Source organism: Mycotypha africana (assembly GCF_025528875.1).
Source record: "Mycotypha africana strain NRRL 2978 chromosome Unknown BDF20scaffold_2, whole genome shotgun sequence".
NCBI classification, from domain to species: Eukaryota; Fungi; Mucoromycota; class Mucoromycetes; order Mucorales; family Mycotyphaceae; genus Mycotypha; species Mycotypha africana.
Window position 1 is genome coordinate 401,554 of NW_026515726.1, and position 26,608 is coordinate 428,161.

Below are 26,608 nucleotides of genomic sequence, written 5' to 3' on the forward strand. Positions count from 1 at the left end.
ATAGTTAATAGTATGTGCCGCCAACCGTGTTCAAAGCAGAGCATTAACAGACCGCAACAGGAGCGTACAATAAACTTTTCAAGGGCAACCTCAACCATAGAGATACAGTTCAAGACAAGACTATAGTTATGACATATTAAGTATCAGCGTACGGCAGCTCGGCTGCTTAATAAAAATAAGCATAGATACTATACATGAAGAATCCGAGTCCATATCATAAAATTAGAAACGAAGCGAAAAGCTTCTAAAGATTTTATAGATCATTCATAGTAGGAAATATCAATTTTCGACATTGCAAGAAAAATGCGAGCCATTCGTACAAGGGTCTCTAATAGTACGTTGATGTAAAAGCAATCCGAAAATATGCTAGACATCCATTTTGAAAAAGCTTTGCAAATCCTCATTTAAGTGTATTTGTTGGTTCAACATATAGCGGACCCTATTCACCTTGTACAAACATATTTTGATAGAGTTTGTCATTGGGGCAGAGTCGAAAAAAAGTTAAATTTAGGCATCCGAAATCAAAAGATGGATCCTGTGAGAGAGGTGGCAGCCTTGCACAAATATCACCTTTATAAATCTATAAAAGGAAGAAGGGGTTCGGCTTGAAGTATAAATAGTGCAGAAAAGTGTTTATTCTACTTACTTGCTTTGTGTATGGCTATTTAGACGTTGCACCAAATAAAAGATTAAAAAAAGGGAGACAAGATAGATTATTATATCTCTCTTTTTTTAAAGGGTTTCCTTACTTTCTCTTTTCTTTTATCTTGTTTGGACTTGTCTTCTCTTTCTCTCCTCCCTTTCAAACAAAAAATAAATAAATAAATTAGGCTGCACTCAGTTTAACATTCATAGTAGACGGATTTCATATTATCTCACACCGAGAGTAATAACAAAGTCATTACTTTTGAATTTCTTTTCAAGATAACCACAGAAAACAATATGCAAGACGATTCGCGAATAGATCTGACTTGTTTGACTAATTCTTCTGGTCAGCCACCAACAGAAGACAGTATTACAAATTTGCTTGCCAGCAGATACAAGAAAAATCAACCTTATACCCGTGCAGGTCATTATAATTTGATTGTTGTAAATCCATACCAGCCACTCGAAATTTTAAATGATGCGACTCTTCGATCATACGCCGATGTTGGATACAGAAATATAGTAGGAAATAAACAGCCTATGCAGCCTCATGTATACGACATGGCTGCGCGGGTCTACTTTCATATGCGAAGAACTGGTGAAGATCAAAGTATCATCTTGAGGTAATGTGTCGTAAAGACTCTTCTATCTTTTTTTTTTTTTTTTTCTGTTTTTCTTTTTTTTTTTTTTTATTCTGCATTTAACACTTAATCAGAGGGCTCATAAAAAGAGAGAGAGAACAAGAGAAAAATGAGGGTGAGGAGGGCTGTGAGGGGAGATGTTGATATACATGAATAGATTTATGTCCACGTTAAGGGGTGGGGCAAGTTATTTTAGGATAAAATAATGATTGGATACTAATTGCTGAACAAATTTGGATTTCCTTAACGCTTTAGTGGTATTACTGGCTCAGGGAAAAGTAGAACAAAATCACACTTTTTAAATCAAATTTTATTGTTATCAACACATTCTAAGAAGGAGAACAAGCTGCAGCAGCAGATAAAAAACTCGCTGATTATTTTAGAAGCGTTTGGCAACTGTAAAACTACGCAGAATCTTTCGGCTTCAAAATATGGCATGTTTCAAGAGCTTCAATTCTCTGAAAGAGGACGTATTCTTGGTGCAAAAACCCTGACTTATGCGTTTGACAAATCTAGACTCACCATAGTTCCTAAAGACGAGCGTTTATATAATGTCTTTTATTCGCTTCTAGCTGGTACAAGTCCTGAAGAGCAAGCAGCACTCCATATCAATTTTCCACCCGAGTCGTTTAACTATCTTGCCCAATCGAAAACCATCAAAGTACCGGAAATCAATGATGAAGTTGCCTTTGCCGATCTCAAAAGTGCATTGAAAATCTGTGGCTTCAAGGCTAAAACAGTAACCCAGATTTTTCAACTGTTAGCCACCATTTTGCATATCGGTAACATTCAGTTTCAGGATGATCATGATGGTGGAAACGTAGCTCAAGAAGCGTGTAGTGTCAAAAATACAGAAGTTCTAGAAACAGTTGCTGTAATGCTGGGTGTATCACCTACTAAATTAGAGCAATCATTGACTTACAAGCTGAGATTAATCCGAAAAGAACTTTGTACAATGTTTTTGAATGCCCAGGGTGCGGCTGAACAAAGAGATGCGCTTGCTCGGGCTCTTTATCATGTTCTATTCCTATGGATTGTAGAAACCATCAATACAAAAATATGTTACAACGATGCGGAGCCTGCAAATTTTATTGGTATTCTTGATCAGTTTGGTTTCCAAAATTTTAAATCCAATGGATTCGAAGAATTTTGTGCCAACTATGCCAACGAACGTGTACACCAATTTATCATTAATCAACGTTTTAATGATTCAGTCGGTTTGAATGCTATTATGGCACGGGATGGTGTTCCACTTCCCAAAATAACAACTATGGACAATGCAACTTGCCTAGAATTGATTGTTGGCAAAGAACAGGATCATACACACGAGAAAAATGTACACAAATCCGCTGCACTCGGATTGGGAGGTATTGTCGGAGTCATGGATCGTGATTGTGCCAAATACCAAACAGGTGCTACAGATGCTACCAATGCCAACTTCCTCGCAACCGTGCAACGATCCTATGGCTCACATCCGTCATTCTCTAAATCTGGCCATGCCTATTCATTCGGCATCAGTCATTTCTCTGGTTCTGTTCATTATACAGTTGAGTCATTCTTAGAAAAGAATCTTGATGATCTTTCACCTGACTTTGTCAGCTTATTGCGGGATAACAGCACCAACAGCTTCGTATCAAGTTTATTTGAGAGCTCAGCCATGGCAACCGAATCACATCCTAAAGATGACCGTACCATTGTCAAAGCTCAGCTCAGCAGTAAACCTACACGTGCACCTTCTATGAAACGTCCCAATAAGCGACGCAACAATAATAATGCCAATAACAACGTCACAGATATCACGAACATGCCAATTCCAGAAGGAGCTGAGGCCGATGCAGATGAGATCAGAAAACAAAAGCTTATCAAAGAGGCTGAAGAAGCCTATCAGAATATGCAAGTAACAACGGTTATGGATCAACTGTATATGACCCTCCGCGATCTCTTTTACACTATGGCAGATACCCGACTTTATAACATTATTCACATTAGACCGAACGATACCCAATCACCAGACGCTTTCGATGCAAAGAGAGTGAAAGCTCAGGTGCGGTCTTTCTTATTACCCGATATCACCGCTCGTTGTTCGTACTATGACTATGCAAATTATTATAGCTTCAGCGAGTTCCTCATACGTTATGAAGGCTTCGTGCATTCTTTACAGATCGACCACGGTAAATCAGAACGGGAACAGGTTCAAGACATTTTTGCCATTATGAATTGGTCAGAAGCACATGCATTTGTAGGTCAAGATATGATTTGGATTACTTATGATACTTGGAAGGAGTTGGAAGACGGATTACGTGCAGCTGAGAAAGAAGAGCGTGAGCGCGCAAAAGGATTGATTGGGGCTGGTGACGGTAAGCAAGAGATGATGGACCCCGGCCATCCAGATGCCACTGCTATGCTGGGCGGTGGTGATGGCCATTTGAATATGATGATGGGTGAAATGCCAGCCGCCGGTGGATTCCATCAAGACAGTCAAGATAGGCTATTACCTCTCGGTGGAGGTTATATTGATGGCCATATGCCAGGTGGAGGGTTCGAAGATAATGCTAGCTATATGGATAGTGAAGACGGCCTTAAACGTGACATAGAAGGAAGCCAATGGGGTGAAGAATCTGAATGGGGTATGAAAGGTTTGGCTGAAGGGTGAGTTCGCTATGCTTAATGTGTGTTATTAACTTACTCCTCATTAACAGCAATATTACTTTATTTAGTTTCGGTCCCAATATGGATATGAGTAAAATGGTAGAAGACTACCACACTCCTCAACATGAATCAATCGAAGAAATGCCGATTACAGCTGTACGTATTTGGTGGATACGTTTTGTATGGTTGATGACTTGGTGGATTCCATCGCCTTTCTTAAGATGGTTTGGAAAAATGAAGCGTGAAGATGTTCAAATGGCCTGGCGTGAAAAAGTAACGCTCTGTATTCTGATTTTCTTTTTCTCTGCCATGGTCATTTTTGTTATCGTTGCGTTGGGAGAGCTTATCTGTCCCGGAACAAAAGAAATGTATTCTACAGCAAATGTTCAAGCACACGGTATTCCAGATGACATGTTTGTCAGTGTCCGTGGACAAGTTTACGACATCACAAACTTTGCAAAAAGTCAGCACGGTTCTTCGCCTTATATTGGCACAACTGATCTAATGGCACAAGTAGCTGGCTTGGATGTATCTTATTCCATCCCTCCTCCTTTAACCGTAGCCTGTTCTGGTTTAGTAACCTCTCCCACAATCAAGATGGTGCCAAACAACACTATTGTCTTGACCAACTTTGTACATTACTCCGGAGATCAACTACAAGTAACAACGTTAACCAAAATGCAAGATCCTCACTGGTACTGGAATTATTTTATACCCACAATGAGCCTCTATAAAAAAGGTAAAGTAGTCGTCCCCGTCAAGCAACTTTACGAGGATTATCAAGGCTGGAGCCGTTTGGCACTTGCTATTAATGGCCGTGTTTACGATATCAATGATTACATGTCGACTGCTAAAACTTATGATTCTGGCTCTACTTCCAGCGACTATCACTTCTTGCATCCGACGGTCGAAGAGATCTTCAACAAATTCAGTGGTACCGATGCGACGGACAAGTGGAACCAATATAAGAACACAATGACTCCAGAGCAACAAGAAATGAACATGGCTTGCCTGGACAACTTTTTCTATATTGGCGACGTTGATCAGCGTGAAACGGCTAGGTGTCTATTCACCAACTATATGTTGCTTTCTTTCGCTATCTTAATGTGTGTTGTTATTGGTGTCAAGTTTTTGGCTGCCCTTCAATTTGGGGGTGCGCCTACGCCCGAGGATCATGATAAATTCGTCATTTGTCAAGTGCCCTGTTATACCGAAGATGAAGAGTCGTTAAAGAAGACTATTGATTCTCTTACTGTGATGAACTATGATGATAAGCGTAAATTACTCTTCATTATTGCTGATGGTATGATTATGGGTAGTGGTAACGACCGGCCAACGCCTCGTATTGTATTGGACGTCTTGGGGTATGATACGAAGAATGATCCTGAGCCCTTAATGTTCAAATCTATTGGTGAAGGCTCCAAGCAACTCAATTATGGTAAAGTCTACTCTGGCCTTTATGAATGCGAAGGCCATGTCGTGCCTTACGTTGTCATTGTTAAGGTAGGCAAGGCCTCTGAGCGTGCCAAACCTGGTAACCGTGGTAAACGTGATTCCCAAATGATATGTATGAACTTTTTGAATAAGGTGCATTTTGACAGTGAAATGACACCTCTTGAACTGGAAATGTTCCATCAGATTAAGAATGTCATTGGTGTTAACCCCTCCTTTTATGAATACATTCTAATGGTCGATTCTGATACAGAAGTATTGCCAGATGCTTTGAACCATATGATTTCGCGTATGCTTCACGATGGTCGCATTATCGGTCTCTGTGGTGAAACAAAGCTCGTTAATGAAGACCGCTCTTGGACAACGATGATTCAAGTTTATGAATATTACATTTCCCATCATTTGGCCAAGGCTTTTGAGTCTTTGTTTGGTTCTGTCACTTGCTTGCCTGGCTGTTTCTGTATGTACCGGATCCGTACTCCTGTTAAAAACGAGCCTTTGATTATTTCTCCCAAGGTGATTCATGATTATTCTGATAACCATGTTGATACTTTACATAAGAAAAATTTGCTCCATTTGGGTGAAGATCGCTATTTGACAACGTTGATGATGAAACATTTTCCTCAATACAAAATGAAGTTTACGCCACATGCCCAATGTAAGACGGTAGCTCCTGATCGCTGGAAGGTGCTTCTATCTCAGCGTCGTCGTTGGATCAATTCTACTATCCATAATTTATTCGAAGTCGTTCTCTTACCTGATCTTTGTGGCTTCTGCTGCTTCTCAATGCGCTTCGTTGTTTTGATTGATTTAATTGGTACTTTGACACTACCTGTCTCTGTGGTCTACTTAGTATACCTCATTTACATTATTGCCTCCAAAACGGGACCACTTCCAATTTTGGCTCTCGCCATGTTGGCCGGTATTTATGGCTTGCAAGCGATCCTCTTCATTCTGAAACGGCAATGGCAGCATATTGGTTGGATGATATTTTACATTCTGGCCATTCCTGTCTTCTCTTTCTTCCTGCCCATTTATTCTTTCTGGCATTTCGACGATTTCTCTTGGGGTAATACTCGTGTTGTGGTCGGTGATAAGAAGCAAAAGAAAATCATTGTGGCTGATGACGAAAAGTTTGACGAGAAGATGATTCCCCTAAAGAAATGGAGTGTATATGAACAAGAGCTATGGGAAATGGGCTCTACAGGAAGTCGTGAAACAGGTATTACTGGCAACACGTACAAGAGCTACCATACATACAACTCTCGTGGTACTGGTATGTACGATAACCGAACACAGTATGGCGGTGGAAGTCAAATTGGAGGCGATTATGATTACTATCGTGATACGAATATGGCTGGTTATGACAAAAAGAGGGCACATAGTCCCATGATGGGAGGAGCTGGTTTTGCCGGTTCAGTTATTGGAGGTTCTGAATACGGTGGACCAACAGCAGCGCAAGATTATATGATGGTACCTCCTGGTATACCACGCGCATCACAAGCTATGTCAGTACACAGCTTCGGTCCTGACTTTGCAGCAAGTGGACGAATGACACCTATGATGAGCAATGCTAGCTTCATGATGGGACAACCACAGGCGGATACCAGCAGTATGCTAATCGGTCAGCAGGCTCTACAGCAGCAACCCGTATTAAGCGGTAACCAAAGTGAATATGATATGCCTATGAGACCAATGAGCCAATTCTCAGTACCTGCGTCGCAAGCCGGCATCCAACCTATGACTCCACCCGGTTTCCCAACTGATGAAGAGATTCTATCAGAAATTCGAAATATTCTGCAAACAGCCAATTTGATGAGTATAACTAAAAAGCAAGGTAAGAATTTGAGCCGTCGTATTTCAACGATCGCTATCTCTGTTATATTAACATTTTTATGTACGCATGATTAGTTCGCGAGCAATTAAGCGCATTCTTTGGTTTCGATATGACGCCTAAAAAGGAATATATCAATACTAGCATTGAATATATTCTACAAGGCAGACTTTAATGGCATTTTTGCACTACCATTACAATAGACATCAACAAACTAGTACACATTTTTTTTTTATCTTTTCTCATGTAACCTTTCTTTTCTAAAGAAAAACCTGCATCTCTTATTTATATTTAATGACCTCGACACCCTTGTTTGTTTAAATACATTTGAAGCCAACTCGTAATAAAAGTACATCTCTTTCTAGACTAATTCAAAAGAATAACTAATACACATGCGTTTATCAATCAGAATCTCAGGGAGAGTAAAAAAATTGTGTCGGACAAAACTATTTTTACGCATGAAGAACAGCATGAAAAGACACAAGAAAATTTTCTGGCAGATTGTTTCTCTTTTTTTCTTACTTCAGTGTTTTTGACATTGCGAAATTATGCTTTCAAACTCTCATGACACAAAGAAAGAAAGGTTGAAAGACTCATTACTTGGACTGCATTGGGCTGCTACTACAGGCAACGTTGGTAAGACGCCGCAAAAAAAAAACGATAAAGTTTTGGTAGAACAAATTTTACTCATTTTTTTGCGCTTTTCGTTTTTCGTGGAGAAAAGGGCTCGTAAAATTTGCTCTGGACCATGGAGTCCCTATCAACTCTGTAGTCAATGGTTTTGTGCCACTACAACTGGCTTGTATAAGTGACAATAATTTAGCAGTGATTCAGTATTTAATTGATAGAGGTGCCGATGTGAATATACAAAAGTAAGAAGAATTATACATGTATTCATTAACCCTACTTAATTGACACATGTCAAACTGAAACACATTTAATATTGAATAGATGGTCGAAGAAGTATAGTGAAAATAAATCACAAGCTGTATCAGGCGCTACGGGCTCGACAGCACTTCATGTAGCGTGTGCTAATGGTTGTACAAAAGTTGTAGACCTGTTGCTGAGAAATAATGCCCGTGTCGATGTGAAGGACAAATATGGAACTTCCCCTCTAGACATAGCTCTAGCGAAACATGAAACCGAAATTGTCAGACTACTCAAAACAGCTAGAGAAAAGCAGCGTCATAAGAACCAAAGGCGGCCGCGGGCATTTTCTTCTAGTAGCAATGAGGACAACAGCGATGTTATGGCCAAAAGTATGCACGGCCGAAAATCAGTTGATGGCACTCTTCATCAAACAATATCAACCAGTCATAAACGAAGTATTTCTGATAAACAACCGAGAATACGTCGACCCAGTTTACCATCTATATTTGAAGGCCATCAGCGTCATTTTACCCCACAACAAAGTAGCATATTACCGTCCTCAATGACTATGACGCCTACTACCAAAAACAGCAGCCAAAGTCATAGCGCTACAGAGACAATTCCTGTTGCTGTTTCACGGCGGAGTTTTTCCAGCACGCACAGACCATCCCTTGATGAGCCTACTTTCTCTTCTTCTTATCATTCCTGCCCGACGACACCACGTACTTCAATTGATCACTATATGCATACAAAGCGCTGTCATCAGCAAGCAGTGCGAAACAATATACCCATTAGAGAAGTGTGTGCATCGCCACGTTCTTCTGAAGACTCTTCCTCTTTCTTATATCCAACATCGCCTCAGCAACAACGATTTGCCAGCAATAGCAGCAGTGGCAATCTCGGTTCTATATCACAATTGTATCTTAATAGTCATGAAGTACCCGATGAGCAGCAGCAATATCAGCAACCACAAGATTGGTATGGTTTTGGCGTTATTAATTCATATGAAGAAGATAACTATTTGCAATCCCTAGAACGCAGAGCATTCGATTTAGGAGGCACTAAAGAACCAGCAGAGAGCCGATATTCTATAGATTCGTCCAGCAGACGGAATTCACAGGAATCATATCATGTTAGTAATAGACGGGGATCCTTAAGCTCTCTTGTATCATCCGGTGCCTTGACAAATACGGATGATAATGCCAGTCATCTTTCTTTATCGCAGCAGTCCACGTTTGCTCCAAAACGTGAGGATTCCATGGATTCTGTACAACAACTACGAACAACAGCATTGAAAAACTCGTTAGCTACAAATAACAACACATCATTATCAATAACATCTGAAATGGAAGAAGAAAAAGGTTATGAAGGAGAAGATGATGGCGACGAAGAGGAGGATGATTACTTGGAAGAAGAAGAGGAAGAGGAACCTTTACCACGACCTTCCGTTATACTAGATAGAGGAAGCGAAGTGGATAATATTCGTTACCAACTCTTGCACTCTGATAAGTCGGAAAAAGATGGTGCACAAAATGACACACCATCAGCACAAGCGAGGGCTTTTACAGAGCAGCAGCAAACAAATGCGAATAAAAAAGGATGGTTTACCAAAGGAAAAGATACGGTAGGCATGCTAGGCTGGCATTCCACGGACACCACTCAACACCACTCACAGCATCGTAAAGCTCTCGATTTAAGGCCAAGTCTCGATAATATCACTCATCTTGCACGTAAGGGCGTTCCGCATTTACTGAGCAGTAGTAGCAATAACAACAATACAACCAGTCAAGATGACGCAGACGACGACGCAGATTCTTCAGATATGAATGAAAGAAACAACGATAAGCACCCACACCGTCCACAACTACAGCAAAGAAGCGGGTTCTTCTCTAAGTGGACTTCTTGGGCAAGAAAATAAGGCTTTTATTGTTTTCTCTTTTTATTTTTTTATCTTTTCAAAGTGTAAATATTGTAAAATAACATATACATGTAGACATAGATGTCAAAAGCAAAAATATGTTGATCGTTTCACAACAATGAAAATAAAAAGCCCGTATAATGTATATAGCCAGTGATATCCCAAACGCTCCTGCTTTTGCATGAATATGTTGTATGGATTTACTTATTTCTGCCCATTTTCGACCAGTTTATCAAGCTGACGAGGGATATCCATTTCTGGCATGACAATTTCGACAAAATGAATCTTATCTGCTTGTTGCTGAACCTTCTCCATAGTGTCTTCAAACTCTTTACGAGTAGTGACTCTGGCTTCCACGCCAACTTGTGAAGGGCTGTGCTTGCGTTTAGCCACTTTTTGTTTAGTATGGCCACCAAAGAATTTCAGACTACTGCTGTACTCCCAGGTTGGAATATTGTTATACTCGCGTTCGCGGCCATGTAGCATTTTTTCAATCGTGTAACCTTCATTGTTGATCAGGAATATGACAGGCGTGATGCCTTGACGAATAAAGACGGATACCTCTTGGGCCGTGAGTTGGTAGGATCCGTCACCGACAAACAGATAGACACGCTTTGAACGATCTGCCATGGCAGCACCCAAGGCAGCACCAACGGAGTAACCGATGGATCCCCACAGTATTTGACTGATAAACTGTGTTCCTTTTGGCCCGTGTACATCAAAGATACCGAATTCGGACGTGCCCGTGTCGGTAACAACAATACTATTGACTGGAATAAGATCGGCTATTTTGTTCCAAAGGTAATTGTGTGTTATGATGTCCGTCGTGGTGTCTGTAGGGATGCGTTGGGCGCGTTGAGGAAAATCAAACTGACGCGTTTCTTTCAGGCGGGCTGTGATGAGTGGTATCAATTCGACCATGCCGACACCAGGATACTCTGCGTGATAGATGGTTGTGCTGAAACTATGCAAGGAAATCGTCTTTTTCTTGTCCAATCCGTACGTGAAGTTGCCTGTATTGAAATCGGATTTGATGGAGCCAATCTCGATGAGCAAGTCAGCCTGCTCTACTTCTTTTTGGACGCCTTCCAGGGAGACGGTGCCACTGTAGCAGCCGCGGAAATTAGGCAAGCTTTCGTCTAAGGTGCCTTTTCCCATAGGAGCGGTAAATGCAGGGAAGCCTGATTTTTGTACAAATTCATTGACTTCTTTTTGAATATGTTGACGCAGTGCACAACCGTCCACCATGATCGTGGGTCTCTTTGCATTCTCTATCGCCTTTATGACATTGTCCAACACAATTTCCTGAACCTCGGATGGATTACGAGGTATATCCAGCTTCAAGGGCTGATGAAAGACATCCTCTGGAATATCAATCTTTTGTGTCATAAGGTCTAGAGGAAAAGCCAGGTAGCCAGGTCTTTTTTTGATGTAGGCCGTCTTGATCACCTCATCGATTTCGGAAGTAGCTCTTTCGGCTGTAATATGGGTCGAAGCAACTGTCACCATGGAGGCCATCTTTGAAAATACTTGGTAATCACCGTTACCCAAGGTGTGGTGCAAAAGAGACTGTTGGTCTTGTGCCGTGGTGACAGGCGTGCCAACAATATGAATGACAGGTACCATCTCAGAGTACGATCCAGCAATGCCGTTCATAGCAGAGAGTTCGCCGACACCAAAAGTGGTAACAAGAGCAGCAGCACCGCGTATGCGAGCATATCCATCGGCGGCATAAGCTGCATTGAGTTCATTAGCATTGGCGCCCCAAGTAAGGTCTTTATCATCTTCGATAAAGTCCAATAACGGCTGTAGTTCAAAAAAGTTGAAAGAGTATGATCGTATCATCCATTAGCATTCATTCTTGTTCACCATCATAAGTTTTTTTTTTTAGGTTTTACCATGTTGTAGTCCCCGGGGACTCCAAAGATAACGTCAATGTTGAGTTCTTTAAGACGCTTCAATAAATATTCACTTATGGTAACGTTAGGCATTTTGAGTCGTCCTTTTTTCTTTTATTTTTTTTAAAAAAATGTTTTAAAGGTTAGCGAAAAATGAGAAGACACAAGGCAAGAAAGTGGTAAAAAGGCCGAATGGGATGAATTGCTACTTTGCTTTCGAAAACTAAAAAGAAAAATATAAAACAGGTCTCCGCTGCGTATTTTTTTAGGATTTTGGATGGAATACGTTAGTATGATATCAATCCAACTTTATCTTTAATATTTGCAATCAGCCCAAACGAGGCCCTTTTTTCTTTTTCCAAGATAAAGCAAGCAATTTCTGTGTACTCTTCTTTTTTAAAGACAGAGTCAGGGAGAATGCTTTAAGAAAAACCTACAATAAAATTTGCATGATATGCATAGAAGTGCAAACATAAAAAGTCATCTCATGTCGGCGAAATATGCTCTGATATATGGTTTTTGGTTACACTTTCTACCATTCCTCAGGAATTCGAGTAGCACACCAGGAGCATCATCTGTTGGCGTGAGTATCTCTATGAACTGAATGCTGCGTGATTTGCTGAATTTGCGGCATCAGCCTTTCATAGCCCTTTACACACATTTACTCTGGCTTCAAACACTGTTGGGGGGGGGTAAAGAATGCTTATAATGACCGGCTTCATGATGCTTCAAATGCCTGTTAAAGTCTGACGCCGTTCTGTTATTCCCACAGCATCATGCTGTTATACTCACGGTGACAAAATGGCTCTTTCATAAGATAGCCATCATCCTTCATCAAGAGGGTAGCTAGTGTTATTCAGAAAACGTTACCCATGAGAAGGAAAATTGAGGAGGTGGGTGGTGGTGGTGGTGGTGTTTAATACACACTGCTATCAGTAGAGTTCATTCCACCATCATAACGACGTCAGGATATTCTGCATGGTGATGAATCACTACACTGAGACTATGCAGGGAAATCGTCTTTAAATTGTCCAAACTACGAGTAAAGTTACCCGTATTGAGAAATCAGACTTGATGGAACCCTTCTCAATAAACAAACTAGCTTGTTCAATTTCCTTTTAAACACCCTCTCCAATGTCCTATTTGCCAAAATAACAGCCACGAAAGTTGAATAAAGCTTTGCGCAAAGGAGTCTTTTCGTGAGGAGGCAGTGTAAATGTAAAGAGACCTGAACGCTTCACACTAAACCATGGACCTTTTTTTGTGAGTATTACTGTGAAACACGCATCCATCCAACGATGATTGGTAGGTTGTGTTGCTTTCTCAATGGTTTCTCGATAATGTTAGTCGGCGGCCACGAATACGAGTAGGTCGGCCACATAGGATGCACTCAGCTTATTTTAGCACCCCTACCGCTCATTTTCAACGAAATCTAGAAATGGCTATAGCAGTAGATTGACATGGTAAGTGGTATTTTATTGACAAGAAGCTGTCATTCGGCAAAGTATGCACCCTATTGCAATCAATGGAAGCTCCAAAGTCCTTTAAGATCAATTGTTGAGCTCCTCTATCCACTCAAACAGGATAAAAGAGAGGGAGGACTCCCAATCAAAGGAGTGGTTCTTCCCAATGTTCGTATTGATGAATCAATATAGAACATATATCGATATATCCATTGCAGTATTCGATTTTTACACAAAGAGAAGGTAATAAATCAACCCTTGCACACTATGCGTACTGATGGATGGATAAGATGGAAAGATAGGATGCATGACTGTTGACTGTATGGTTGTGCGTTCTTTGTGATAAGTAACTAATGTGCACACTCATCTCTACCTAATGATTTGATTTCGTATGGTGGGAGTGAAAGAGGAGGTTGAACAGTTTCACTCGACGTTTTTTTACCTTCAAGCGCGAACGGCTAAAAAGGATGCCCCATTCCTGGTCCATTTCTCTGTTCGCTCTGCTCACTGTAAGATGAACGAGTCTCAAGCTGATCTTCTTACCAGCAGTTGGACAGTACAACATTCAGAACATGACTCGAGAACAGATAGACTTTTTTTTTTTTAAAAACAAAAGAAAGAGGGAATAATAATTATATTATCCTTTTTTGCGGCAAACTTGAGTACCAAGTAATTGCTACACTGACGAAGACAAGCAAAAAAAGAAAGAAAAAAGGAGCAAAAAGTAAAATACGCTGTGGTGGGGTAGACACGCATGGGATTCAATGAGCGGCATTTTCAGCAGTATGAGGAGGCTCTTTTCTTATCGTTTGATTTGTTTTATCAGCATCCTCACCCTCTTCATGCTCGCTGTCAGCATCTCTCTCAGACTGGTTATAGTCCTTCATCGCTTCTTTGAAAGACCAAGCACGATCTTCGTCCTTAATGTCTTTGATGCAAAAGCGTTGCAAGTCTTCCTCGAAACCTAAACCTATGATGCTCGACAGAACAGAAAAAAAAAAAAAAAATAGAAAAAGGAAAGAAAGGGTTGCAGTAATAATAAGCAAATAAATACAGAGGGGGGGTTGGCATTCTTCATCTGCAAGACGAACATAGATCATGGTACGCCTACCGCACTTCAACTCGCGAATGACATCTATTTCTGCTTCCATATTGTCAATGAATTCAGCCAATTCTGACATGGTATATTTTAAATCGTCAAGGTCTTCCTTATCGATTCGATCCGCTTCGATATCTTCCATGATTTCTTGTAATTCTTCCTCACGGTCTTCCAAGTCGTAGGCCAGCTCTTTGAGGATATGGTTAGCCAACTTGAGCAAATTGGCTCTCGCCTTTTGCTTTAAGGCTTCTGCTCGTTTCATGTACTTGTCTATCGAGGAGACATAAGAAACATGAGATGGCGAGTCGTCTTCTTTATTCATTGAAGTAGTGTGTATTGATGAATCAAAATGACAACTTATACAGTAAGAATGGATAGGAAGCGAGATTGGAGGAAAGAAAAAGAGGCAAAGAGAACTGTGAAAAGCAAATCAAGACCACAGAAATAAAACAGTCAACGATGGATTGCTACATTGTGATAAGTCTCACTGATGGATTGTACCTGCTTGATACAAGTTTGAATTTTTACTTTGCCATTTATCACTTTTTTTTTTTTTTCCGCATGAATAAAAGAGAAAGTCAGTGATAGATTACACTTTTTTTCAGTAGCAGCAGCAGAGAAAAGGCTTTTTTCAGGTATTTTAAGAAATAAATAGAAACAATCCATGATACAGCATTCGATGTAGAAATTGTTTTTTTGCTTCTCCCCCATTCAAGGATGTCTTTGAAATAGTCCGTTCTTAATGTCAGCAATAAATTCTTCCTTGATGAGAGTGTAGCAGTATCGGCAAGACAAAGACTTTATCGCGGAGTACATTCACTCTAAAAGCAGTAGCAGCAGTAGTGGGATCTGGATTGCATGCCAAGAACAGATCACGTAGCTCGAGGCCGTGTAAAGATAGAAGGAGTGGAAAATGAGTTCTCGTTGGTCAGCCGTTAGTAAAACATTCGGGGCGCGTTCGTGATATGCAATTATCGCGTCAAATGAAGTTAAAAGTACTGTAAAAAGACCCCTTCTCTTTCGTGAGGTTCGAGGGGCACCGTCGCTATTTCAAAACGACCGCGCTGTTTTGATTATTCGTACGGAGGGCTGTTGTAAGCAGCCGCCTTTTCGGTGCCTTCCACCAATAAAATAGTTTTCCCATCCTTGATCTCGGTTCAGGGCTTCTTCATGAGGGGGACACACGCGTCTCATGTAAGTCACCTGTGCATCGTCTAGATTGAGTAGAGAAGAAACAGTCGAGCTCTTTCCCTTTTTTTTTTTTTTTTCTTTTTTTTTGTTTTGAAACGGTGTTGTTGTTGTTGATTAGCGAAATGTTTCTCAGTTTAATTGGGGTTGTTGCCTAAAATATGGTCTGTAAAAAAAGATGATTTTGGTAACAGTTCCGCAGCAGTTCAAAAATGGAAAAACAGCAAAAATGATGGAAACAGAAAAAAGGCCTTCCATCGCGATAGCGATCATTTTCTTTTTTTTTTTTTTTCTTTTTTCTATCTGAGTGGGAAAAAAAAAAAAGTAATGTCGCTGATCCGACGGGCTCATCCATTGGTTTGATACTGTTATGCTGTTACATTGGTCTGGCCACTGAAAAGAGTGACAAATTGGCTGTTACTGCATGGACAGATATTCACTAAAAATTGGTTTTCAATGAGAAAATCAACTACGGAGAAAACCACTCTTGCTCAGTCCATTGCATCAAGTCATTTGTTTTATAAAGGGATTACAGGTGCAAAAAACGAGAGCTTGGCATTCTTTCTTTAGGGATTGTGTTTGAATAAAGCGGAAAGATGACAGGCTTGCTTGCTGCACGTAATTTATAGAAAGACATGCCAAGCAAGCAATGCGTGCCAAAATGTTACAAAATCCGTTGTTTTTGCTTGTACGACAAAATGAGGGCTTATCGTCTTTAATTGACTCACACGTGTTGATTTATTAGACATATTAAAGAAAAAAAAGAAGAAAAAAGAAAAAAACGACAGGTACCTGTTTATTTTTGCTAAATCGGGCAACCTAATTTTCCTTTTTTTTTTTTTTTTTTTTCACCGCTCAAAGAACAAAAATGAAAGAGAAAAGAACATCAAAGAAAGTTTATGTGTGTGTGTGTGTGTGTGTGTGTGTGTACGTCGTGGTTCGATAAAAAATCAAACGGTTTCAATCCAATTTATTTATACAAGTATCAAGAGAAACGGAAAAATATAAAGAATGTATGTATATATATATACTATTAAAATTATTAGAATAATGATTACTATTATAATTACTATTATTATTGTTGTTGTTGTTAAGCGAACTATGTACGAATGAAGGTATAGGTCTCTCTCACCATCGTTTTTTTTTTTGGTTTGCATCAAGAGAGGAGAAAGGAGGGGGGGAATACGGTGCGTCTGAAGACAAAAATGCCTTGAATCAGGTATGTGGAGGCAATCTTTTCTATGCCTTCCTATGTAGACGATGACGTGGATGATTCTGTTGTGGGTTTACTTGTGCCGTTACTAATTGGGCTATTCTCTTGTTGTTGGCGTAGACTTGGACAATCATCCTCGTGTGAAAATATTGTTACATCAACACCGCAGTGTGGACAAAAGGTATATTCATTTAAAGTCGTATTGAAAGAGAATGCGTTGCTATAGGCTAACACGGATGCTGACATCGCTGGTTACAGTGTGATAATAGTAAAAGTAGTACTTTGATTGACAAGTAGTTTTTGTTTGATCTGCGACAATGGTAGAAGGGAAAAAGAGAAGGTAGCTTAGAATAGATCGATCTTTATGTTGAATTGATGGGATGAGCAAAAGGGAAAATTTTTGGACCTGTATTTATAACCTATGTTGTTCGAATTTAAGCTCAGGCTAAGCGAGAAAAAAAAATGCCTTTTTCGTAACTTTTCGTACTGAGGGTTTCATGCCACAAAAAGCCTCGTTTCCTCCGTACTCTTTTCCGGGCCCCGATATTTGATTGGCACACATCCCACCCCCCCCCCACTGCCAGCCAGTTTTCTCTACTGTTTAAATCTTTACCGGTCGTCTAAAAATGGATGTACCCGAGAAAAAATGCTCCTTCCTTTTCTGGCAATGACAAAAAATAAGAAAAAAAGGACCCCTTCCTTCGTACGCAACATTTTGAATGAGATTCAGATGTCAGTGGGAAGTTATCCAACCCGCTGCATTTTTTGTTGTTGTTGTTGTTGTTGTTGCTGCTGCTTTTCATCCTTGTCGAAATGCATACAAATCATTTTTTTTGTTGACATTGACCAATCACGACGTGCTTGTCATGGGAACAATAATTTACCTTGCCCTGTACAACGTTGAAATCATGCAGAAAAAGGCGAAAAAAGAAGCCGAAAAAGTTACCAATTATAGGGCATGACATTTCATAAAGCGCCATCCATGTCTGTGTATCTATTGTAAATTGATCCGTACTATTCTCCCCCGCTTCAAGGTATTTCCTTGCATAAAAAATCGAAAGGATAAGCAAGTTCGTTCAGCAGTAACAGCAGCAAAAATCTTTCAACATCTTGAAAGCTGGCTGATGCATTTTGAAGCATTTGATTTGCTCCACACATCTTTTCTGTTGTTTTTCCATAAATTTCTAATCCCGAAACGGAATTTTTCATGCACCAAAGTTACACTTCCACTCCATCCAATGTGCCTCGTTGAAAAAATGGAGAAGAGTATGTTCTGTTTGTATGGTGCAAAAACCGGAAAGAGTCGTGCTCAAACCTGATAGGGTGTTTCTTGGCCTTTTTACTTTATTGCTCCAGACCTTGGGTCGAAATTCTTGAATGAAAATGGGAAATCCATTACTTGGCAATGCTTTTCCTTCATACAGAAAACTGTGCCTTGACACAACCCGATGATGGGATTTTTTTTTTTGAAGAAAAGTTTGAATAGAAAAAAAAAATGGTTTTCGTTCTTTCATTCCAAAGGGGGGAAGGGAAAAAAACCAACCAACAAACAAACAAAAATAGATAAACATAAAGGGAGCATTTTCCGGCAAGTTGGATAGTGTAGAACAAATACTGTTTTTTCATTCCTTCCATAAAGACCCTGTCTGCTACAGAACGAGACCCTTCTCACCGGACCCTCCATGATTGACTTAGCATACCCCTCTTTGTGTCCATCACTACTCAATCACTAGAAGGAATAAAAAGCGTTCTATCAGTGATAGACATGGAAAGTAGGTTGAATACACACTGGTTCTCTTTTTGACACCTTCATCTGACCACTTGGCACTCTTTTTCATGTCAGATTCAGCTCTCTTACCGATACTGTCATCCTGAAAGAATGCTTCTTCCAATGCACCAATCGTATCTTCTCCAGTCATTGTTCCCCTTTCCAGGTTCTGCATAGTGATACACCCTTCACATCACCTCCTGATTGATTCACCGACATCAAAGGCCAAGCAGTAGCCCTTTTTGCAAGCATGATGGGGGGGAACATGCTGAAGTCTCCTTCTCGCGATGACAAATGCAAACTTATCCAAGCGTGGGTGAGAACGGACTCGTCTTCTTCCTTTTACAAAAGTTTCAGGAGTTGGCTGCTTATCCGCCTCGTGGTATCAGCCATCTAGTCGGTATTTTTGTTTTGATGTGGTCATCCTCCAGCCATTAGATGGAAGGAAGCTTTTTGATTGGAACAAAGAAACAGGTTCAAGGTGGAGCAAGCGCGCGCTTTTGTTTTTTTTTTAAAAAAAAAAGTGACTTCATATGAAAGGCATAGTGATGCGAATCATTGCCAAGTTTGAGTCATTTTTTCCAAGGCCATTCTTTCAACATTCGCTCATGGCGCTCGTTATGAATAACATCACATGAAAATAAAAGCCCCCCCCCCTCCCTCCCGCCAATGGCTGCCTTGTTGGCATTGATAAAGGCTGATGCATTAAAATAGGGCATATCACAAGGATTCATTTGTTCTATGAAAAGCCCGAATTAGATAAAAATATAAAAAAATAACCTTTTTCGCAAGTAGGCCACACCCATGGATTCATTACAAAAACCCAGTGAGAGATGCTTCGTTACACGGAGCATCTTCACATCGTTACATGTGGTTGTTTTGCATAAACCCACAGACATCTCAGATACAAAAAAAAAAAAAAAAAAAAATTTATTTTTTCACAGTAGTCATATTATATAGAATTTCTCCTCGTTCGTACTGGTAAGAAAGCTCCTTCACTGCTGTTATGATCAGAAAAGAGTGATTTTTGCTGATGAGCGGATATCGGAACCCACGTACGCTTCAGATGCGTTCTATAGCTCATTTCATTCGCTTGCCGTTCTTCTCGTAACGTAGTACTCCTTTTCTTGCTTTGTTCTTCATTTTCTTTGTCTTCCGTCGGCTCTATCTTAGAAGTACCGGGCAAGAGGGTGGTCGACAAACGCCTTACTCGAGAAATAAAATGATTCTTTTTGTTACTGACAGCTGCAGTAAACAGTGCTGCAGGTGAAGAAGGGGTGATGACGGCAACTTGATCCACCATAAAATTAGTAATAGCAAAGACACACGCCCAAAGCAACATGGAGGAGAGATTAAAAGGCGAGGATGACAGTTGTTGTTGTTGTTGTTGTTGCTGCTGCTGTTGGATATGGCTTTTAATAGCGGTACTTGTAGTAGTAATAGTAGTAGTAGTAGTAGTAGTAGTAGTAGTAGTAGGTGACTGAGTGTAATAGAAACAAAAATCAAACATCATGGTGATCAAACTATGCGGTATATGTAACAGAGGAACAAGTATCAGCACGGTGAGCCTTGTTGCGTCTATGGTGAATGTGGTGGTCGTATGTGTGCCAAAAAGTCTATTGGTTATTATGCTACGGGTATGGCTGTGTCTATCGCTGTCAGTGGACGCTGCTAAATCTTTAGAAAGTGAATCTATCAATGCCATCGAACTATCTAACCGTTGAAACGATTCCTTCAACATCACATCCGTCGTCGTACCACCACCACTCGTACGATCGCCATCGCCATCGCCATCCTTGCTCCTACTAGGGTTCATCCTGCTGGTATACGGGCTGTTGTTGTTGTGCGTCGATAAAGATAACTGTCGTTTCCTTTGGAGGGTCAACGTCGTTGATCGTGGTAACCTTATGCTGATGGATCGCCGAGAGGTAGAGGACGTCACAAGTTGGCTTGCAGATCGTGAGGGTGAGGTATATCGAAACTGCCGTTTCCTGGTCGGGTAGGTCAAGAAGGACGTGGATACTGTTCGGTGCGGTGTCATCGAATTCGATAGGACGGAAGTGAGGGGTAGAGTAGGTGAGCAGGCCTCCACAGGTGAATAAGGTGGTGAAGGTACCCCATCCCTTTCAGGAACGTAGCCTTTGGCCGTCATCACTGTAGGAGGAGGAGGAGGCTGCAATGGCACTTTATTTTTCTTCCCACTCTTTTCTGCTAAGATACTACGACTGTTGCTGTTGGACGGCGCGATGGAAAACTCCCCTTCCTTGCTTACAGGTACGTTAGCAGTCCATAGTGGATGCACATGGCTGCTAGTGACGTTAGAAAAAGAAGGATAGACTCGCTGATGGTTTTTTTTTCTGCGACTCATCGTCATCATGTTATCGCTAGGGCGATACTTGTTGCGACAATGGTTCGTATTGGACAGTAAGTGAACGCGTTCTTCTTCTATATCATGGACGGCATCGTTGGCTTCCTGAATGAGGTTGGTCAAAATACTGGATATTCGATCAAATGCCTGTTTTTGCTCAACATCATCCTCGTCTTCTTCTTCCTCTGCGTCTCCCTCCTCCTCCTCCTCCTCCTCCTCCATATCAGATAAGAGAACCATCGCCGAATCTGTTCTTGTTATCGTATGTCGACGAGCCCTTCCTCTGTTAGGATGGTGGTTGGCTGTGGATGTATGGATGGGTGATGAAAATGAACGATAAAGGGGATCTGTAAATGTCGACTGTAAATAAGAATCAAAAAAGCAAATGACACTGATAAATACAAAATGAAGTTTGCACGTTACAGTGTGAGGCATTGAAATACAATTACCATTTTCTGTTATTGTATGATTGATTCGAGAATTCTGATGAAATTTTTGGCCCCCAGAAAAAAAAGTGAAAAAGAGTAGTTGAAAAGAATGTCAAAGTTTATTGTTATTATTATTATTCTATTATGCAAGATGATAATTTATATTCTTTATTTGACTTGTTTGTTAGTAATAACTTGGAAAATGAAAAAAAAAGGGGGGAGGAGGAAAGAAAGCAGATACTGAAAATTGTGAACAAAAGGGCAAAGGAAAAAAGCACAAAAAAAAAGCAAAAAATTTCATTGTTGCACGCATTACCTAAAACAAGAATCCAAGAGATGACGATGTGTACGTGTCGTGTAGGTCTTGTGTACTGTAGAGTGGAAGCATCTTCTGTTCCTTAGAGCCTTTTCTATGGCCAAGCACATGATTTTTTTTGCTATTTTACTCTTAACTAACCCAAACTTGCACCTTCTGTCCCCTTGCTTTCAATGGCTTTGGATGAGAGGCGATCCCTTATGTCAACAACAACAAATAGAGTAAAATGACATGTCAACTGGAATGAAACAAGTCTTTTCCGCTTCTTCTTCTTCTTCTTCTTCTTCTTCTTCTTTCTTTTTCCGTGCAAAAAAAAAAAAGGTACTTGGCACAGATAAGTTCTATGTTTTAAGCTTTTTCTGTCATACCAACCAATGTGCACCCTTCTGCTGTATAACCGTAAATGTTTATACTTCATTTTGACTTATATGGCTTATGTAATTCTTGCCTGGCAATTATGTCAAAAAGAGATGGCGCTTGTCCTTATACGGTGATCAATAGACGAAAATGTACAAGTAGCTCCCTACAAACATTCATAGAAACACAATCAACAGTCTTTTTCTTTTTTTTTTTTTTTTTCTGTCTTTAAGCATCACCAAAGCTTGATGTAATGGCAATTATAACTTTGTGTTGTTGACATGATAGAAGGATCTTTTGCCACTCTTTGGTTTGCCGTTGTAGATCATTTCGCACGACAGCTTTTATACAGTCTACAACAGTCGCTTAGACAGCTGTATATAATGAATGCAAGGGATCGAGTGGCTGGATCATCACTGTATTCGATAAAAAGTGCGTGTATGTGTGGTGTGTGGTATGAAATGGCTTATTGGCAGTAGGAAAAGGGACCAAAAACAATAAAACACATGGATAATATTGAGCACTTGATCTCAAGCATTTATCGTACGGGCATCGAGTTCCTGTGGAAATAGTTTAGGGTAGACCTATGCCATTACTGTCAATCTTCAATTTCAACTTTCTTGTATTGAATTACTGTTTTATCGGACTTTTGAGTCGTTGTTTTCACAGCATAAAGTTCGGGATTTTTATATTTTGACTCCACACTTCTCTCTCTCTTTCTCGTTCACAATAATTACTTGTCTAGATATGGCACACTCAACAGAAGATCAGTCCAACATTCAATGGGATATTCTTCAAGCTTCTGATCCTTTGGCATCTCATCCACAACTGGGTCATAATGACAATGCGGAAATTTTAGATCCTTTATTGAGTGATTTAACCATCCATTACGAAGACTCAACAGCAGCCGAACTGTCCGCAAAAAATACTGTAACGTGAAAGTAAAAAGTTGTCATTTGCTGTCAATTGTACAAAATGAAAAGACTAAATTTTTCATCACATAGTTGAATGGCTCAAACTTATTACACGTTGATATCTCAGATAAGAAACCGCCTATTTTATTTGATCATGATACTCAGCAGCATGAATCAACGATACAGTTGGACAGCGTTTATCATACCAATAACTCTTATCCTCAGCAAGAGAAAACACCTATTCACAATGCGACAAACGCTCCTTTAGAGAGTAGCAGCAAGAAAGTCTATGTAAAAGATCCTCAAAAAGAAGTGGAAGAACAAAGCACTTATGTGTCTTATTTAGTAGTATCAGATGTAAACTATCAACGATTTTTACTACCAACATAACACACGCTAGGGATAAAGCTACTAATGTAAAAAAAATGGATTGGGAATAGAAAAAACAAGTACGAAGAAGATACCAAGATTTTGTTTGGCTGCATAATGTGCTTTATACACACTTTCCTGCCTGCTTTGTTCCTCCATTACCGGATAAGCATAGATTAGGTATTGGCTGGCATAGTCTGCAAAGACCTCTTCTCATCTTTCAAACTTCTTAACCTTCCCTTCTCCTCTCTCTCTCTCTTTTATAGAATATGTCAAAGGAGATCGATTCAGTCAAGAGTTTGTCGAAAAGAGACGAATGAGTCTCGAAAGATTTATGCAGCGGATAGCACGACACCCTATACTCAGTAAAGCTGAACTCTTTATCAAGTTTCTTGAAGCTTCCGATTTTGTAAAGTATCAAATCCCCCGTACTATCAAACTTTGAATCCACGCAAAGGTTTGATTAATGCATCTTTACTTTCATAGAATGATGCATCTGCTAGAGCTTTACGTGAAGCGAATGAAACAATGATGGACACTCTTGGAGATTCATTACTGAATGCATTCGCCAAAATACGCAAACCTGATCCACGCTTTTTAGAAATGAAGGAGAGAAATGAAAAATTAGAAGAAAATTTAGACATGCTTCAAAGAGTGTTGGCAAGAACCAACAAAAGGACAGAAGATCTTCTCCATGATTACGAAGAATTCACGAGCAGTGTGGAAGGGTTATCGGACATCATGGCTGGAGAATCACCCCTTTATAAAACTATTTTAAACATCTTTTCAAATGGATTGCATCAATTTTCTAACCGCTTGAAAACCATGAACACGGAAGACACAAAATGGCAAATAGAAACCCATGATTCTATGGCGTATTATCATGCAGTGCAAGCCGTTCTCAAATTGAGAGATCAAAAACAGTTAGATTTCGAAGAGCTAAATGTCTATTTACACAACACTATGGAAGAAAAGGAGAAGCTGATGCGTGATAAACGTGGTGCAGAGGTCAGAGGGGTCACTGGTTATATCACTGGGATGCTGAATGAGGTGAGAGGTGCAGACTCGCAAAAACTAAAGAGAGAAAAGATTTTGAGATTAGACGATCGTGTCAAGGAATTGCAAGAGGCAATTGACCAAACGCATGAAGTATCCACAGCGTTTTCAGAGCAAGTAAAAAAGGAAGACGCTTTTTTTAATCACAACAAGCGAATGGAGCTTTATGATGCACTAAAGACTTATACAAATGCCAAGGTGGACTTTTACGAAAATGTAAGTTGTTCGAAACAATCGACTCTCTAACCTCAGAAGCCTTCATTACTTAACAATTATTTTGTGATGATCGACTCTCCATTTTACTATAGAGTATCAGTATATGGAGAGAAGTGGTGCAGCAGCTCGAAGATCAATAACCTGATACATACGTCGCTATTCATCCAGAACGACCCAATCCTTTATTTATTTTTGTTACCAACGATACCTTTGTTTTATTCAACATTCCTTCCGTTTCAGTTCAGATAATTTGACAGCTATTTGCCCTCCAATCCTTGCATTATTCTTTACCAAAGCGATATCTATAACCCCCACCCCCATTGTATGATTTAGTAAACATTCCCACTTATTTGAGCAACTCTCTTATCCAACTGAGGGGATGCATATACTCACTAGCAGCTAGAGATTCACCCCTAGTAAGCTCATTGATGCGCTTGAGCAAATAAGGGGTTTCTTCTTTGCCGTGGATGTTCTTGGCTCTAAAAAGTGCATCATATTAATGCCATAACGCACTTTTTAAACACATTCTGCGGGGACAAATCCTACCTCGCTTCCGCAATAGCATTAGCAATAGCAGCTTGTATTGCTTCAGAATCAGGAGCTGCTTCCTTTGGAATAGGACAAGCGAACACTATCCCACTGTTCAACTCCAATTGATGATTGGCCACTGATAAAAAATAAGTTAGATAAAAGTGTTATCTACTACAGTTTTCAATAAATATTTACATATTGATTTGGCTGCGTCTAAAGCATCCTTCATCTGATACGGACTCTAACAATAGATAGCGTGAACATCATTTCAGTAGTAACCCTCTACACAAAAAAAAAAAAAAAAGCGGTAGTCATTTTACCTCGTAACCACTATCCACTGTATAGAACGCAGGAAATCTTTTGCTATCTCTATCAAAAGTAGCAACGGTGACACCTTGTGACTCTAACACTTCCAAGGTTTTTTGTATATCTAGAATACTCTTTACACCAGCACATACGACAGCTATAGGTGTTCTACCCAACTCGTACAGATCAGCGCTAATATCGAACGCTATAAAAGTACGTTAGCGTTGAAGAATTCCCCTTTCCATCATTTCAACAACCCATTTAGCGCAACCTTACATGATTCTGCACCTCTATGAACACCACCAATTCCGCCTGTAACAAAGATAGGTATGCCTGCTGCACGAGCCAGTATCATTGTGCTCGCAACAGTGGTTGCTCCGTTCCTTTTCTAAATGTGTATCGTCATGAGCATTTTTTCTCTCTATTTTTTTCCATCTAGAGAGATGATACTCACCTGTGACAAGATCATAGCCAAATCACGTCGAGAGGTCTTTTGTGCTTCAGGTCCTGCTTTACCCAGGAACTCCAATGCATTATCCGTTAAACCTTCAACCATGGACAATTCGAAAAATAAATTAGAAAAATAAATAAATAATAAGAACAGAAGGGATATAATCAAGCCTACCAATATGCACCTGACCATTCAATATCGCAATAGTGGCAGGAATGGCTCCTTGCTCTCGAACAATATTCTCAACAGACTTTGCTGTCTCAACATTCTGAGGATACGGCATGCCTATGATTCATACATATTTGTATTCCTTTTTTTTATAATTTCGACATTACACAAGATCATCACCATTTGAAATCTTTACCATGACTGATGATGGTGGACTCTAACGCAACAACAGGTCCTCTCTCTTCTATGGCTTGTTTTATTTCCGGTGTAATAACAAACCTCTCAGAATTGGGTAGAGCATGAAAGCAACGTTTTCGTAAAACATTCACTGCACCAACCCTGGTAAAATTGAATAGTTTTCTATTTATATTATACATGATATTAAGGTTAAAGAAGTATACTATCTTCTCTCAAAACGGAAAAAAGAATTTGTAAGATGCTACAGAGATGGAAAAAAAAAAGTAGAAATTTACGCGCGTATTGTAAGCAT

The 26,608-nt window shown here is 40.0% G+C and overlaps 8 protein-coding genes across 8 annotated transcripts; 3 read left to right on the top strand and 5 right to left on the bottom strand.

Moving 5' to 3' along the window:
* Positions 1-942: 942 nt before the first annotated feature.
* Positions 943-7,396, top strand: BDF20DRAFT_910011 (chitin synthase; the record flags this gene model as incomplete). The annotated part of the gene is made up of 4 exons (XM_053083662.1): positions 943-1,268; positions 1,542-3,935; positions 4,004-7,224; positions 7,299-7,396. The coding sequence occupies 4 exons, from the start codon at positions 943-945 to the stop codon at positions 7,394-7,396; spliced, it is 6,039 nt and encodes a 2,012-aa protein (XP_052938747.1).
* A 373-nt stretch (positions 7,397-7,769) lies between these two features.
* On the top strand, positions 7,770-10,009 carry BDF20DRAFT_910012 (uncharacterized protein; the record flags this gene model as incomplete). Its single annotated transcript, XM_053083663.1, has 3 exons — positions 7,770-7,857; positions 7,946-8,093; positions 8,173-10,009. The coding sequence occupies 3 exons, from the start codon at positions 7,770-7,772 to the stop codon at positions 10,007-10,009; spliced, it is 2,073 nt and encodes a 690-aa protein (XP_052938748.1).
* A 204-nt stretch (positions 10,010-10,213) lies between these two features.
* BDF20DRAFT_813212 (thiamine diphosphate-binding protein) lies at positions 10,214-12,000 on the bottom strand (the record flags this gene model as incomplete). Its single annotated transcript, XM_053076863.1, has 2 exons — positions 10,214-11,815; positions 11,908-12,000. The coding sequence occupies 2 exons, from the start codon at positions 11,998-12,000 to the stop codon at positions 10,214-10,216; spliced, it is 1,695 nt and encodes a 564-aa protein (XP_052938749.1).
* A 2,131-nt stretch (positions 12,001-14,131) lies between these two features.
* BDF20DRAFT_832326 (uncharacterized protein) lies at positions 14,132-14,791 on the bottom strand (the record flags this gene model as incomplete). Its single annotated transcript, XM_053078529.1, has 2 exons — positions 14,132-14,340; positions 14,482-14,791. 2 exons carry the CDS (start codon positions 14,789-14,791, stop codon positions 14,132-14,134), a joined length of 519 nt encoding a protein of 172 aa, XP_052938750.1.
* A 1,717-nt stretch (positions 14,792-16,508) lies between these two features.
* BDF20DRAFT_849893 (uncharacterized protein) lies at positions 16,509-17,426 on the bottom strand. The gene has a single exon (XM_053079927.1). It carries the CDS (start codon positions 17,114-17,116, stop codon positions 16,907-16,909), a length of 210 nt encoding a protein of 69 aa, XP_052938751.1. The 5' UTR covers positions 17,117-17,426; the 3' UTR covers positions 16,509-16,906.
* A 2,164-nt stretch (positions 17,427-19,590) lies between these two features.
* Positions 19,591-22,037, bottom strand: BDF20DRAFT_929587 (uncharacterized protein; the record flags this gene model as incomplete). The annotated part of the gene is made up of 2 exons (XM_053084733.1): positions 21,785-22,037; positions 19,591-21,461 (listed from the first exon to the last, which is right to left on the bottom strand). The coding sequence occupies exons 1-2, from the start codon at positions 21,858-21,860 to the stop codon at positions 19,591-19,593; spliced, it is 1,947 nt and encodes a 648-aa protein (XP_052938752.1). The 5' UTR covers positions 21,861-22,037.
* An 817-nt stretch (positions 22,038-22,854) lies between these two features.
* BDF20DRAFT_910016 (uncharacterized protein) lies at positions 22,855-24,802 on the top strand (the record flags this gene model as incomplete). Its single annotated transcript, XM_053083664.1, has 6 exons — positions 22,855-23,037; positions 23,112-23,378; positions 23,462-23,570; positions 23,657-23,799; positions 23,877-24,662; positions 24,755-24,802. 6 exons carry the CDS (start codon positions 22,855-22,857, stop codon positions 24,800-24,802), a joined length of 1,536 nt encoding a protein of 511 aa, XP_052938753.1.
* A 79-nt stretch (positions 24,803-24,881) lies between these two features.
* BDF20DRAFT_814685 (indigoidine synthase A family protein) lies at positions 24,882-26,495 on the bottom strand (the record flags this gene model as incomplete). Its single annotated transcript, XM_053077004.1, has 9 exons — positions 24,882-24,964; positions 25,056-25,141; positions 25,209-25,329; positions 25,389-25,434; positions 25,514-25,704; positions 25,776-25,887; positions 25,954-26,045; positions 26,125-26,235; positions 26,315-26,495. The coding sequence occupies 9 exons, from the start codon at positions 26,493-26,495 to the stop codon at positions 24,882-24,884; spliced, it is 1,023 nt and encodes a 340-aa protein (XP_052938754.1).
* Positions 26,496-26,608: the final 113 nt, after the last annotated feature.